This window comes from Sinocyclocheilus grahami, unplaced genomic scaffold (assembly GCF_001515645.1).
Source record: "Sinocyclocheilus grahami isolate Dianchi unplaced genomic scaffold, SAMN03320097.WGS_v1.1 scaffold61.1, whole genome shotgun sequence".
In the NCBI taxonomy this organism is placed as follows: domain Eukaryota; kingdom Metazoa; phylum Chordata; class Actinopteri; order Cypriniformes; family Cyprinidae; genus Sinocyclocheilus; species Sinocyclocheilus grahami.
The window spans coordinates 4,066,089-4,080,048 of NW_015505240.1; the positions used below are offsets into that span (position 1 = coordinate 4,066,089).

Consider the following 13,960-nt stretch of genomic DNA (forward strand, 5'->3'; position numbering starts at 1 on the left):
ACATTTCTAGCCATATTTTACTGAATAAAGTGTTCTGCTGTTCTTTAGCATCATGATTTGAGGAACAGAAAAACTGAACAAATATTAAACAAAATACTGAATAAAGTGTGCATGTTGTTCTGCTGTTCTTTGGTATCATGATTTGATTAAGGGAAACACTTAAGCCGGGCTCAGACTACAGGAGTTTTAAAAATCCTAAACGATTATGAAATCTGGTTGCAGCGCAAACATACGGAGAATCTTCGCAGATTTTCTCCCCTCAAATCTTAAACATGCACAGATTGTTTTCATTCGGATTGACGCAAATGGGTGCATGTAAACATGCAAGATTTGATAAGACATGATAAGATTTTCATGCCAGAGGGAGCACCTCACGTGATCTCACTCGGCAGATCGTCAATAACGTTTCAGCAATGTTTACATATGTTAAGGCGAATTCACCCCACCACTTCTCTTTGTCCTTGCGGTTGTGGTATGTTTTTGACACATTATACAGCCGTGTTGTTGCAAAACTTCCTCAAGTATTTTCCTCCATCTCCTCTATCTAACGGACCCGTACAGCAGCTTGTTTTGCGGTCGCGCATTGGCTATTGTGAAAGTTTAAAATCCTAAATATCAAACATGCTTGATATGATTGGGGCATCGGCTTAAAACTCCTGTAGTGTGAACCCGCCTTTACACTCTTCAATGGTTCTTTGGCAGGGCGTATGGTTCAATGAAGAACCTTTAATATCCAAAGGTTCTTTGTAGCACAGAAAGGTTCTATGGTTCTTTACACTCAACATGTTCTAAAAAAAAAATTTCTGAAAAGTGAGATCAAGTGAGCTAAATTGTCCTGTCTGATCCAGAATTTAGAATAAAATAGTGTTGATTAAAAAACAGTAGATCAGTCTGTTTATATCTATTTTAATACTGTTTTGCATTACTCAAACCTCTCTGAAAATCCTCAAAATATAGGCATATACATTTCACATAAATGTCAGTTATGTCGCTTACTATATAATTATGTAGGCTAACTTACAGAAGACATCGCTGGTTGAATTATTAGTTAAAAGCAAAGTTTAGTATAAAAAAATACTGCAATCATGTTTTAAAATGAAATAAAAAGGCTGAGTGTTCGTAAAAACTATTTAAAAAAAAATCTTAAAATAGCTTATAAAAGTGCCACCATGTCCCACTATAACGTAGGCATGGCATTTTGAGTTTCAAATTTAACTAATAATTTAATGATATTTTAAATTGTTTATGTGTTCTAATTCTAGATGTTTATTTTAATGGGCGCGTGTGCTGAACATTGGAGTCGCATTCAAACAGCAAAGGGAGTTATCATGGAAAACGGGGCGGCAATACAACAACTAATTTATCTAGCCTAAAATCAGCATACTAGAATGATTTCTGATAATCCTATGCAAATTAAGAATTTAATTTAGGCCTATAGTATGATAAATGTGAGGATATTGATCTGGAAGAAATGGGGCCATGAAGAACCTTTTCATGGTTCTTTGTAAAACCTTTAAAAAGGGTATAGGCTACCAGTTAAGGTTCTTTATGGCACTTTTTTTAAGAGTGTACATGTGTTACGGGGTTGACGAGACGTGAGACTTGCGGATCCATTCGCAGAGCTTTATTAGATAAAGACAGAGACGTGGTCATACAGCAGGCATGTGCTTGCTTTACACATTTTATTAATAAACTGTATATCGAATTTGGTCTTTTAATATCTGTCAGTCTTAATGCATTAGGCCACAACAAGAGGAAAACGCTTAAAGGATTAGGCTAGTTCACTTTGAAATTTAAATTTCCTGATAATTTACTCACCCCCATATCATCCAAGATGTTTACGTCTTTCTTTCTTTAGTCGAAAAGAAATTAAGGTTTTTGATGAAAACATTCTAGGATTATTCTCCTTATAGTGGACTTCAACGGCTACCAAACGGTTGAAGGTCAAACGATCCGATCCGTCATTTTCTAAAAAAAAATTTTTTTTTTGAAAGTATATGCTTTATAAACAAAAATGCACGCCTTGCACTGCTCTGACTTCACGTAATACTTAATTACGTAAAAAAGGTCACGCTTGATGTAGGCGGAAGTACTGACTCAGTCAGTGTTCACAAATGTGGAGAAGGAGGACCGTTCAAAAGTTGTAGTATGTTCATTGTTCAATGACACATATTCAAACGTCACTTCGTGTGCGTATCCTGGATATTTAAATCTTTTGAAACCTAACTTCCGCCTACATCAAGCCACATCAGGCCACGACTGCCCCGACCAGGGGCATAAATTTCATCTAACAGTTGGGGGGGGGGCAAAAAATAAACATAACATTTTTCAAGAGCGATTTTTGAAGGGGACACAAATAATACAGCTAAAATTGTACTTGTAAGGATATGTATACACAGAGGAAAGCCTTACTACTATTAGTGAAGCAGGGAAACCATGTCAAATTAGATAACTTCAAGTTGTTGTGGTCACGCATCCCGCGCCGCGACAGCGCTCGTGTCCATTGTATCTGTCACAGTGTTGCCAAGTCCACGGCTTTCACGTGGAATTGGGCTATAACACTGTTGCCGCAGGTTGTTTTTCATGTCCAAAAATGGCCAAAATCTGCGTGTCTACACGTACAAAAGAAACGCGTTAAAAGGGTCATATGATGCGATTAAAATTTTTCCTTTCTCTTTGGAGTGTTACAAGCTCTTGGTGCATAAAAAAGATCTGTAAAGTTGCAAAGACTAAAGTCTCAAATCCAAAGAGATATTCTTTATAAAAGTTACGAGTCAACCACGCCTACCTAAAACGGCTCGTTCTAACACGCCCCCACATGTCTACGTCACGATGTGGGAAGATTTGCATAACGCCGCCCAAATGTAAAAAATAACTTATTCTCGCTGTAGTATTGTTGCTGCTGCCATGTCGTGAAGACGCTGTGTTTTGTTGTGAAAGCGAAACTACTTTGTTTGGTTTTCCAAAAGACGCTTCGTCATGCCTTGAGCTGATCCATGCTGGTCGCTGAGGAAATACATCAACTTCGTGCTGTGGATCGCCGGATCGGCTTTCACCGTGGACGAAGCGGAGCCCAGTCCGGGGTCGTCACATGTGGACTGTAAGTACGTTTTCATATTTAAAGGATTTGCCACTGACGATTCAAACGCGTTTTGAGCAGTGTAGCGTAATGCTTGTTGTTTGTCATTTCTCCGATCACAAATGCAGGCATGGTTTTATGTTTACGCGGCGCGATACAATGCATAAAAAGACAGTATAAGTCATTATAATCCGTAATTATATCCCCACTGGATGCAACAAATGCCTAGTTTATAATGGGTTTTAATGTTTTTGTCTCCGGCCGGACAGGGCATCACAGTAGGGTAAGGGCAGGGGCGTAAATTTCGTCTAACAGTAGGGGGGGACAATAAACATAAATTTTTTGGGGGGGGGGGCGTAGGATGGTAGCATATTTTCTTAGCGATAGATGTAATTTTTAGTGATATCATATGCTAGTGCAAATAGCTATTCTATTTATACTATGTTAAAACAGCAGGATATTCTGCTAATTACTTATTGCCAGTAGTAGCAATTATCTGCACCTCAGCATTGTAATACATTATAAAACAGTACGCAATAATAACTTATTGAGTGTAAATTTTAATTTTAATTCAAATTATTAAATGGATGCCACCTTATTTGGACAGAAGCCCTCCTTACACGTACCCTAACCCTACCCAGGGGCATAGATTACGCCCACTTTTAATATCACATAAATTCGTCCCCCACACTTTTTCGGGCAAGTGTGTTCGCATAGAGGTTTTCAAGAGCAGGTGTGAATAAATATAGATTTAAATTAAAAGAGACAGGATAGTCTGTGCATGATCTGATGTTTTATTCGGACCCATAATAAGGCGAGATGAACATCACGGAGCGCTAAACACTCATGTGCAGTGTATGTTTCATTCATACTCGAAGCCGGAGAGTGCTATCGCGCAGAAAGTTGTACAAGGAAATTCCTAATATGGACAAAAGCATCCAGCTATCGCTGTATGAAAACAGTTGTTTTCACAGAAAACAGAAACGTTTGGAAACATGAAGACATTAAACATACGATTGCGACAATATATGGTTTATTTGTGTTTGTCAAGTCATCTCCAGGTAATAAATAAAGTATATGAACAATGCAGTGCTAATTGACATAGCATTTATTACAGTATAGAAACTATTCTGCCTTATGTGACAAAAAAGTGTTTGTAGTATATAAACAAATCATTATTATTGGTTATTGTCCAGCAGTTATCTGATTTCTAAGTCAATTAAAAGCTAGAAATTAGAGAACAATTAAAGTTGCCTATACACCAGTGAAAAGTTTTTGAACAGTAAGATTTTTTATGTTTTTTAAAGAAGTCTCTTCTGTTCACCAAGCCTGCATTTATTTGATCCAAAGGACAGCAAAACAGTAACATTTTGAAATATTTTTACTAGTCTATTTAAAATAACTATTTTCTATTTGAATATATTTTAAAATGTAATTTACTGTGATTTCAAAGCAAAATTTTTAGCATCATTACTCCAGTCACACGATCCTTCAGAAATCATTCTGATATTCTGATTTGCTGCTCAAAAAACATTTATTATTATTATGATGTTGAAAACAGCTGAGTAGAATTTTTACATTGGCTCAAGTATTTACAATGTACATAGAATAGTGAAAGTTCTGTCATCTAAAGTACTGTTACTGTGTACTGTCAGTTTAAGTACTATAAAAACACGGAAATAACCTTGTAGGCCAATTTCCATGCAAAGAACATGGTCAACTAGTGCTTTGTATTTTATCAGGAACAAATGTCCTTTAAAATCCCCTTCATATTCTTTTCCTCTCCATTTCCTCTTGGTCTCCCACCACTAGGATTCATTTTCCAAAGCACATAATCACATGTGCTCCAGAGATTCTGATTGGTGTGTCATTAGTTACACACAGAGGTGTAAAGTATTGGAGTAAATGTAATTAGTTACTGTACTTAAGTATCTTTTTGGGTACCTTGTAGTTGTACTGAGTATCAAAGATATTAGCAACTTTTACTCTTTACTTCACTACATATTTGAATGAGAATCTGTACTCTTTACTCCACTACATTTGAAATGAGTGTTGCAGTTACACATTACATTTTGCATGGACCTAGCTTTTTCTGCAGCAGTTTATTTCTGCTACAAAAGACGTGATACTGCCTATTACAGGTCACTGAAAGTACTGCATCTTGTGCGTTTTGCCCTTACTCACCCAAAACACATATATTAATATGTGCTATTTGAGTTCACATTGTGATGGATTGAGTTCATTATATTGTGTACTTGAGTTTTCAGAATGGGAACATGGTTAAACCTGTGCAAAGTGAAGCCATTTTTGTGAACAGTTTTTCAGAAAATATTGAGAAAATGGGAACATGTCTGAAAACAGGTGAAATGTATTAAACATTTTGAGAAATTTATCTTCTTTTCTTTTCCTTTTTAAATGTTGTATTTTGTTTTCAGTTCTGTCAATCAGTCATACCACAGTTACACACATTTTTGTGCATATTTTGAGGTGCATATTAGTTCTTCAAAGGTACATATTAGTACCTAAAGTGTACTGTATGAGTACCCAAATGATACATATTAATAGGCTAAAAAGGTAAAAAGGTACTGCCCCAGAGACAACTTTTGAATCTTTTTTTTGGGTATAAAATAGTGTCGTCTAAATTTTTATATTCATTTCAGAAAGCTTCTTTTGTTAAAAATTTTGCAATGCAAAAATGGACTTCTAAATGTGTTTGGTTGTGGCTGTGATATCTGTCAGTTTATGTGTTGGGATGAATTGTCAGTTTGTATCCCATGACATTAACTTAAGCATCAGTCTGTGGCTATGCAAAATCATATGCAAAAAAAAGCAAAAGGTTGATTGAGGTAAACAACATTTTAAAAATGTATTACATTAGATCAAATTATAGGTTGATTTAACATGTAATACATTTTTTAAAACATTGCAGATTTACGTAGTTGATTATCACATCCAAAATACATTTATTTAAAATAAAAACATTTTACAAAACATCATACTTAATGCAGAATAAGAGATTATTGGAATGATTAAATAAACAGAAAATTTATTCACTGTTTGCTTAGGTGGTTATTTTCATTAGGTCTGCACTGTAATATTACAATGATATATCAAAACCATATTTTCTGCTTGGTTAAAACAAAACTACTAATTGAATTTCATCAACATATACATCAGACCATCTTGCTGATTCAACAAAATTGTAACTTCTTTCTTTGTTTTGCTTGTTAGCCCACTGTTTTGTTCTTTAAGTTGATTATTTTTCTATTATCTATTACCTGCTATTATACCATCTTAATACTCCATGCTTTTTTTTTGTTAAAAACATAAAGAAAGAAAGAAAGAAAGAAAGTATATTTTATCTAATAGGCTCGAGCATTAACCCTATATAGGACAAGAAAAATGCATGAATTTATATTTTTCTTATTTTGGACCATTGCTTTTCATTTTATGCAAATAAATAAAATAAAATAAATAAATACACAAACACAGAGACATTTTTCAAATATCTTTTAAGAAAGAAAGTCAAACATGAGAAAATAACAACACAACGGTCATTTTTGGGTGAAATGTCCCTTTAAAATTGTTTAAGTACTTTTATATTCCATGTGATTCCTTATTATACATTCCTTTATCATTAACTTCCAAGTAAATTACATACACTGTGAAAATAAATCCATACAAATGAGGTACAATCATATGAAGGAATTTTCTGTATTGGTTTCATCTGTATTTTGAATTTTGCACTTCATTGCGTTGTTTTAGGGCAGGGCTGTCCACACTCGGTCCTGGAGGGCCGGTGTCCTGCAGAGTTTAGCTCCAACCCTAATTAAACACACCTGAACCAGTTAATCAAGCTCTTACTAGGCATACTAGAAACTTCCAGGCAGGTGTGTTGAGGCAAGTTGGAGCTAAAGACTCTGCAGGATACTGGCCCTCCAGGACCGACCTGTTTTAGGGTTTACAAAAAATGTTCGTAAAATTAGTGCATAATGTCCTGGCAGAAAAGAAAATCACCACTACATATTCTGTTTTGTTTTTTAACAGTGTAAGTTGATGTTTCTGATTCCAGAAATGTGTTAAACTTCTGTTAATTTTCTCATAAAGACCCTCCCCTTTGAAAAGCTATAAAATGAGCACTGAAACAGACACGTTATTCCATTCAGCTCCTGATCAAAGATGGATCTGCAAATCTCAGTATTTCTTCTGTTCGTTCTCTTCACTGCAGGTACAAAGACAAATAGTGTTTGTAATGTTATTGAGTACAAATACAGATAATAGATGTCTCTCTCTCACTGTCTCGCTCTCTGTTTTATTACTAAAGGACACTCTCTCAGATGTTATGAGTGTATGGGTCTGACGGGTTCTTGTGCGGATCAAAATGTGGCAACATGTCCCAGTGGATTTTCCAAGTGCATGAGTTCAACAACAGTGACACAAGCTGGTAAGTCCAATATGATTTATTAAAATGTGCTGTTATATGTTTGATTGATGAAGATGCTGCTATAATTTACTGATGCTGAAACGATGGAACTGTAACTTCTCATACTGTATAACCGCTAATTTGTGCTAGGTAAGTAAAGGTAAATAAATAGAGTAACAAGTGCATAATAAGTGCAGTAAACAGTCAAACTATTTGTGCTACAAACCAGAGTGTTTATGATTACAACAATCCATTAAAATAATATGATAAGAAATACCAGTATGAAATATCAAGTAGTATAACTGACTGTTTTTGTACAGCTAAAATAACTGGAAGCGTTCAAATTTAAATGGCCGCGTCTAATCTGGATAGAACTGCAAATGTTGGAATTGTTTCATTATTCTATTATACAGAGGTTTGTCTTTTTTGCAGGTCCCATTAAGGTGTCCATCAAAATTAAACGGTGTGCACTTACATGTGAAGCTGGGACTCAACAGCTCCCGACTGGAGGGACAATAACTACCCAGTGCTGTGACACTGACCTCTGCAATGCAGCAGGTATTGTCCTTTACATGATCGATTTCTCCACAGTGACTTAAAATTAGGAAATAATACAAACAATAACACGACAAACACAAGTGATTGTTTAAAGGAACATAATATCACATTTCAGCAGCCCTGAATAGTGTGCAAAGCTTGAGTGGCAGGATTGCTTATGAATTAGTCAAGTACTTTCAGAGAGTTTTAATTACAAAGCTATTTTTAATTACTATTATTATTATTAGTAGCATTAATTAACATTACATTTTCTTCTTCTCTTGATCAGGTGGCGTGTATAAGGGGAGCTACCTCCTGCTGTTGTCTCCTCTGCTCTTCTACTTCCTGTTTCAGTGAGTCCAGCTGCAGCAGAAACTGAAAGTCACATTTCCATATTTTACTGAATAAAGTGTACATGTTGTTCTGCTGTTCTTTAGGATGATGATTTGGGGGATTAAACAAAATAGTGCATCAACTAGTGTAACACACAAATAATTATTAAAAAGAAAAACAAAATGAATATATGATGAGTTTGCAATATCTGCAGTAATTTTGTGGAGTAATAATATTTGCAGTTAAGACTATATATTTCCTTTATATTTCCTCTTCCCCTTCCTTTTCATATATATTTCAATATATACTTTCCTATACAAATAAAATGAAAAGTTATAATGGAATGCAATAAAAAAAAACACACACACAAAAAAAACCAGTGTGCTAAAAACATCTTTCTCAGTTATTTTTCTTAATTTACTTTCATTTCTTATGGTTGTTCAAGGTCTGCTAAGGTTTAAAGGTACAGTAAGTGATTTCTGAGAAACACTGCTTATATTTGACATCAACACACCGCTCATTTTATTGCTCCGTCAAGGCTAACTCTCCAATCTGTCATGTTTCTATAGCTGATATTACAGCATCATATCTTGGTTATGTAAAAAAAAAAAAAAAAAAAAAGGCAAAACTATTATTACTCCCATATTGAGCAGAAACAAAGCAACCTCAATATCTGTCTTCAGGCCTTCCTGCTCTCGAAAAAACTATTACAGTAATTTATCTTAACGTTGAAGTACACTATTGTTGTAAATGTGTGAGACTTCCAACTCTTTCTTGTTTTTGTTTCATGGTCTATGTGCCTTGCCCTGGACTTTTATGTCACTTCCTGTCTGCCGTGGTGTTTGTAGTCAGTTTGTAGTCCGTTTGTTCATTGGTTCCCCTTGATTAGTTTCCCCAGGTGTGTCTTATCTTGTTAAGCTTGTTAGCCCCCTGTGTGTATATATAGCCCTAGTTTTTCTTTAGTTCCTTGTGAGTTGTTGAATGTAATGGTTGTCTGTATGCCAGTCATTCTGTTCTTTGTTCCCTTTGGTTTTTGCCTTATTGTTTGTTCTAGTTTTTCCAAGAAATACCAGCACATATATCCTTGCCTCTGCCTGTTTTCCGCAGCTTCTCCACAACGTCACAGTTTTTCACTGGCATGTCTCTTTGACTAGTGCATTTTTTGAGCCTATATTTAGTATAAGTAAAATACTTAAGTACTGTTAAAATCAGATACTCTAAGACTTTTACTCAAGTTGTTTTGGAATTGGTGACTTGTAACGTGTAGTGGAGTAATTTTCACTGTAAGGTATCTATCAAATAATTATTAAAAAGAAAAAAAAATGAATATATGATAATGAGTTTGCAATATCTGCAGTAATTTTGTGGAGTAATAATATTTGCAGTTAAGACTATATATTTCCTTTATATTTTCTCTTCCCCTTCCTTTTCATATATATTTCAATATGTACTGTCCTATATAAATAAAATGAAAAGTTATAATGGAATGCAATAAAGATAAAAAAAAACAGTGTGCTAAAAACATCTTTCTCAGTTATTTTTCTTAATTTACTTTCATTTCTTTGGTTGTTCAAGGTCTGCTAAGGTTTAAAGGTACAGTAAGTGATTTCTGAGAAACACTGCTTATATTTGACATCAACACACCGCTCACTTTATTGCTCCGTCAAGACTAACTCACCAATCTGTCATGTTTCTATAGCTGATATTACAACATCATATCTTGGTTCTGTAAAAGAAAAGAAAAAAAACTATTATTACTCCCATATTGAGCAGAAACAAAGCAACCTCAATATCTGTCTTCAGGCCTTCCTGCTCTCGAAAAAACTATTACAGCAATTTATCTTAACGTTGAAGTACACTATTGTTGTAAATGTGTGAGACTTCCAATTCAGTAGCCACTATACTGTATGTAAATAACTAGAATAACAACATGTAGGAAATGGTCAAACTATTTGCACTACAAAGCAGTGTGTTTATGATTATAATAAAGTGTACTTATCTGACCTTTTCCTGTGCATATGCGCATTTCAGTAATAAAATGTATAATCAGCTACATAAACCTGCCACATAAACTGTATTATCTAGGCTATTAATTTTAGATGAGAAAGCTTCTTTTGTTAAAGCTTTTTCAATGCAAACATGGACTTCTAAATGTGTTTGGCTGTGATATCTGTCAGGTTATGTGAATTATACCCCATCACAACATTTCCTCAAACATCAGTCTGTCACTATGCAAAATCACATGCAAGAAGACAAAAGGTTGATTGAGGTATAACAACGTTTAAAACAAAATATTATACTGCATGTTAGATCAAATTATAATACTTACAATTTTGATTAAATGCTTTAATATTTTTAGATTAATTGTTTGCTTAGTTGTTTATTTTCATTAGGCCTGTACTGAAATATTGCTTAAAATAATACACAGATATATCAAAACCATATTTTTGCTTGTTTAAAACAAACCTACTAATTTAATTTCATCAACATATACCTCAGGCAATTTTGTCCCCTCATTTCTTTGCTTATGTTAGCCCACTTTTTGTTCTTTAATTTGATTATCTTGGTATTATTTCTTATTTGCTATATTCAATTTTAGTACTCTTCGATTTTTATGCTAAAATCTTTAAATGCATAAATACATACATTCAAACATGCATAAAGAGTGATAGTAACACAATCTGATGGGTTCTAGGTCATTAAAACTTCTAACATCTCCAGTCTGATCCTTCATGATTTCAGCGAAAAGGAAACTATGGTTCTGTTTAAACACAATGTTCCATGTCCCACCCAGTGTGTGTGGGTGGGTGTCATAAAACCTTTAATGTTTTACAACAATATAGTATATTAAATTGAAAAGATCATAGTATTGGTTCAAGTAACCAATGTAGATAATACAGCATTTATAGGTAAACAAAGTATGTCGTTCTTTCTTCTGCAGAACACAAGAAGATATTTAAAGACTTTTGGGGCCCAAACAACACTGAACCCCAATGGTTTTCATTTTATGGACAAACACACACACAGACAAACGCAGAGACATTTTTCATATATCTTATTTTGTGTTCCACTGAAGAAAGTAAGTCAAACAGGTTTGGAATGACATGAATAAATGATGACAGAATCGTCATTTTGGGGTGAACTATCCCATTAAAATGGTTTAGTAGACTGGAATTCCTTATCAAACATCCCATTATCGTAAATTACGTAGGCTGCTGATTCCAGAAATGTGTAAACTTCTGTTAACCTTTCATTTGCTCATAAAGACCCGCACCTTCTTATCAAGCTATAAAATGAGCACTGAAACAGACGTTATTCATTCCCCTCCTGATCAAACATGGATCTGCAAACCTCAGTTTTTCTTCTGTTCGTTCTCTTCACTGCAGGTACAAAGACAAATAGTGTTTGGAACGTTATTGAGTACAAATACAGATAATAGATGTCTGTCTCTCTCTGTTTTATTATTAAAGGACACTCTCTCAGCTGTTATGAGTGTATTAGTCTGACGGGTTCTTGTGCGGATCAACAGGAAAAACCATGTCCCAGTGGAGCTTCCAAGTGCATGAGTATAACATCAGTGTCAAAAGTTGGTAAGTCTAATATGATGGATTGAAATGTAACTTGTCACAGAACTGCTATCTCATTTTTCTGGAGGAATTTACAAATTCAAACACAAAATATTATATAGAGATTTCTGACATTTCATTTGTTTTCTCTCAGATACAATTTGTAAAACAGTTTGAAATGAGAAAAATTATAAATGTCACAATTTTCCATCAAAATAATGTGTTTTGTCCTGAATCACTCATGATTTTAGGTGACATCAGTATTAATGAGAAGATAAAAGGTTGTGCTGCTGACTGTGCAAGTGGGTCCATGAACCTCGGCATTGTAAGGACATCTTCAGCGTGCTGTAACACAGACCGGTGTAACGTCCAAGACGCTCCAGGTATTGTGTGATTTATTGACCATATGTTTGTACTTTCTTCTACACTGGAAGCTCCTGTCGTCAAGTCAAATTCCTTGTGTGTGTAAACATACTTGGTAATAAAGCTCTTCTGATTTCTGATTTCTGATTTCTGATATGCAAATGATTAACTTTAAAGTCAACACTCATTCTACTTCCAAAGGACACACTGTAAAAAAATGATTGCTGCGATTAGTTATCACAAAATAACATTCAACATTATAATAAGTAATAATGTGTTGTTTCAACTTTAAAAAGTAAGAATTTCAGTAACATTTTTTACAGTACAGAAAATAAAATGCAGGGTGCGGCTTGTCAGTTATAAACTGATTGAATGGAGCAGCTAACAGAGTGTTGTTTCATTAGATATCATATTTTGTACGGACAATAAAATAAAAGAATACTTGTTTTCCTCCTGTAGATCCCAGTACTAATGTCCCTAATGGAAAGAAATGTTATTACTGTGATGGGAAGAGCTGCTCAAACACAGTGAGCTGTTCAGGGAGTGAAGACCGCTGCATTACAGCAACAGGTGAGAATCTGCTAAAGCAAGAAAAAAGAAGATTAATGTTGTCATTGTTGTTGTTGTTGTTTTTAATCTCTCTTATGTTTAAACATTTAATACATATCATATATACCAGTAAAGCTTAGACTCAACCTGTGTTTTCTTTCTTTTCATCAGAGAGTTCTGGAGGCCAGACAGTGGTTGTAAAAGGCTGTGTCTCTAAATCTTTGTGTGGTACCACAACATCGGTTAGAGATGTCCGGAGCGAATCGTGTTGTGAGGGGAACCTGTGTAACAGTGCTAAGAGCGTCACTCAGAGCTTCCTGTTCCTCTGCTGTTCTCTGCTCTCCTTCATCCTGCTGCACTGAATCCAGCAGCTCTTCACTTTCTACAATGTGACACACTGTATTGAATATAGAGCTGATATTTTCCATGTACCATGCATTTTTGGTGTCCTAATCAGATTTTTTTTGCTGTGACATTCTGATGTGACATTTATGAAATAAAATATGAAATCAGCTTTTCCTGGGGTCATATTTAATAAAGCTTGCCATGCTGCAAAGACAACCAAATGATATACAGAAACAATTAAAAGATTTTCTTTCTTTAAAAATGATTAAATCATTATTGTGTTCAGAAGAAACATGAAAGATAATTATTTAACTATTCAAAGAAATAGTTTGTATTACAATATTTGCATTTCAACTATCAGGAATTTTTATTTTCACAGTTACAGACACAAAGTGTAACTGTAATACATCATATGATAAAGGCTGGGTTGATCACAATTCGATTTGATTCTTGAACAGTTTTTTTTTTTCTTAAGGATAAAAATTGTCTTTCAGCTAATGCTGTAAACTTGGAACCCTCATTACACATTACTACTTACATTACTATAGTAGGTCTTTTTACGGTTAAAATTAACTGTAGAATTACAAACTGTCAAATTCAATCGTTTTTTTGTTTTTAGATAAAATAATCAACATCTGCATAATTTTGCACTGTCCTTCTTTTCTAACATTGTCATTTAAATTTCTCTTTTATCTAAAATTCAATATATATATATATATATATATATATATATATATATATATATATATATATATATATATATAT

The 13,960-nt window shown here is 34.3% G+C and overlaps 2 protein-coding genes across 2 annotated transcripts; both read left to right on the forward strand.

Annotated features, from left to right (window-relative positions):
- Window positions 1-7,205: 7,205 nt before the first annotated feature.
- On the forward strand, window positions 7,206-8,523 carry LOC107584598 (lymphocyte antigen 6D-like). Its single transcript, XM_016271312.1, has 4 exons — window positions 7,206-7,307; window positions 7,404-7,523; window positions 7,935-8,060; window positions 8,329-8,523. The coding sequence occupies exons 1-4, from the start codon at window positions 7,259-7,261 to the stop codon at window positions 8,394-8,396; spliced, it is 363 nt and encodes a 120-aa protein (XP_016126798.1). The 5' UTR covers window positions 7,206-7,258; the 3' UTR covers window positions 8,397-8,523.
- Window positions 8,524-11,708: 3,185 nt separating this feature from the next.
- On the forward strand, window positions 11,709-13,332 carry LOC107584593 (urokinase plasminogen activator surface receptor-like). Its single transcript, XM_016271307.1, has 5 exons — window positions 11,709-11,758; window positions 11,843-11,962; window positions 12,190-12,321; window positions 12,761-12,871; window positions 13,022-13,332. The coding sequence occupies exons 1-5, from the start codon at window positions 11,710-11,712 to the stop codon at window positions 13,210-13,212; spliced, it is 603 nt and encodes a 200-aa protein (XP_016126793.1). The 5' UTR covers window position 11,709; the 3' UTR covers window positions 13,213-13,332.
- The last annotated feature ends 628 nt before the right edge of the window (window positions 13,333-13,960 follow it).

What these genes read in the sequence shown, in the direction of transcription:
- LOC107584598 (XM_016271312.1), top strand. Translation starts at nt 7,259, where the DNA reads ATGGATCTGCAAATCTCAGTATTTCTTCTGTTCGTTCTCTTCACTGCA. An exon ending in GTTCGTTCTCTTCACTGCAG is followed by an intron (nt 7,308 to 7,403) that starts GTACAAAGACAA and finishes TTATTACTAAAG; the next exon opens with GACACTCTCTCAGATGTTAT. An exon ending in AACAACAGTGACACAAGCTG is followed by an intron (nt 7,524 to 7,934) that starts GTAAGTCCAATA and finishes TCTTTTTTGCAG; the next exon opens with GTCCCATTAAGGTGTCCATC.
- LOC107584593 (XM_016271307.1), top strand. Translation starts at nt 11,710, where the DNA reads ATGGATCTGCAAACCTCAGTTTTTCTTCTGTTCGTTCTCTTCACTGCA. An exon ending in AACATCAGTGTCAAAAGTTG is followed by an intron (nt 11,963 to 12,189) that starts GTAAGTCTAATA and finishes TCATGATTTTAG; the next exon opens with GTGACATCAGTATTAATGAG. An exon ending in CCGCTGCATTACAGCAACAG is followed by an intron (nt 12,872 to 13,021) that starts GTGAGAATCTGC and finishes TCTTTTCATCAG; the next exon opens with AGAGTTCTGGAGGCCAGACA.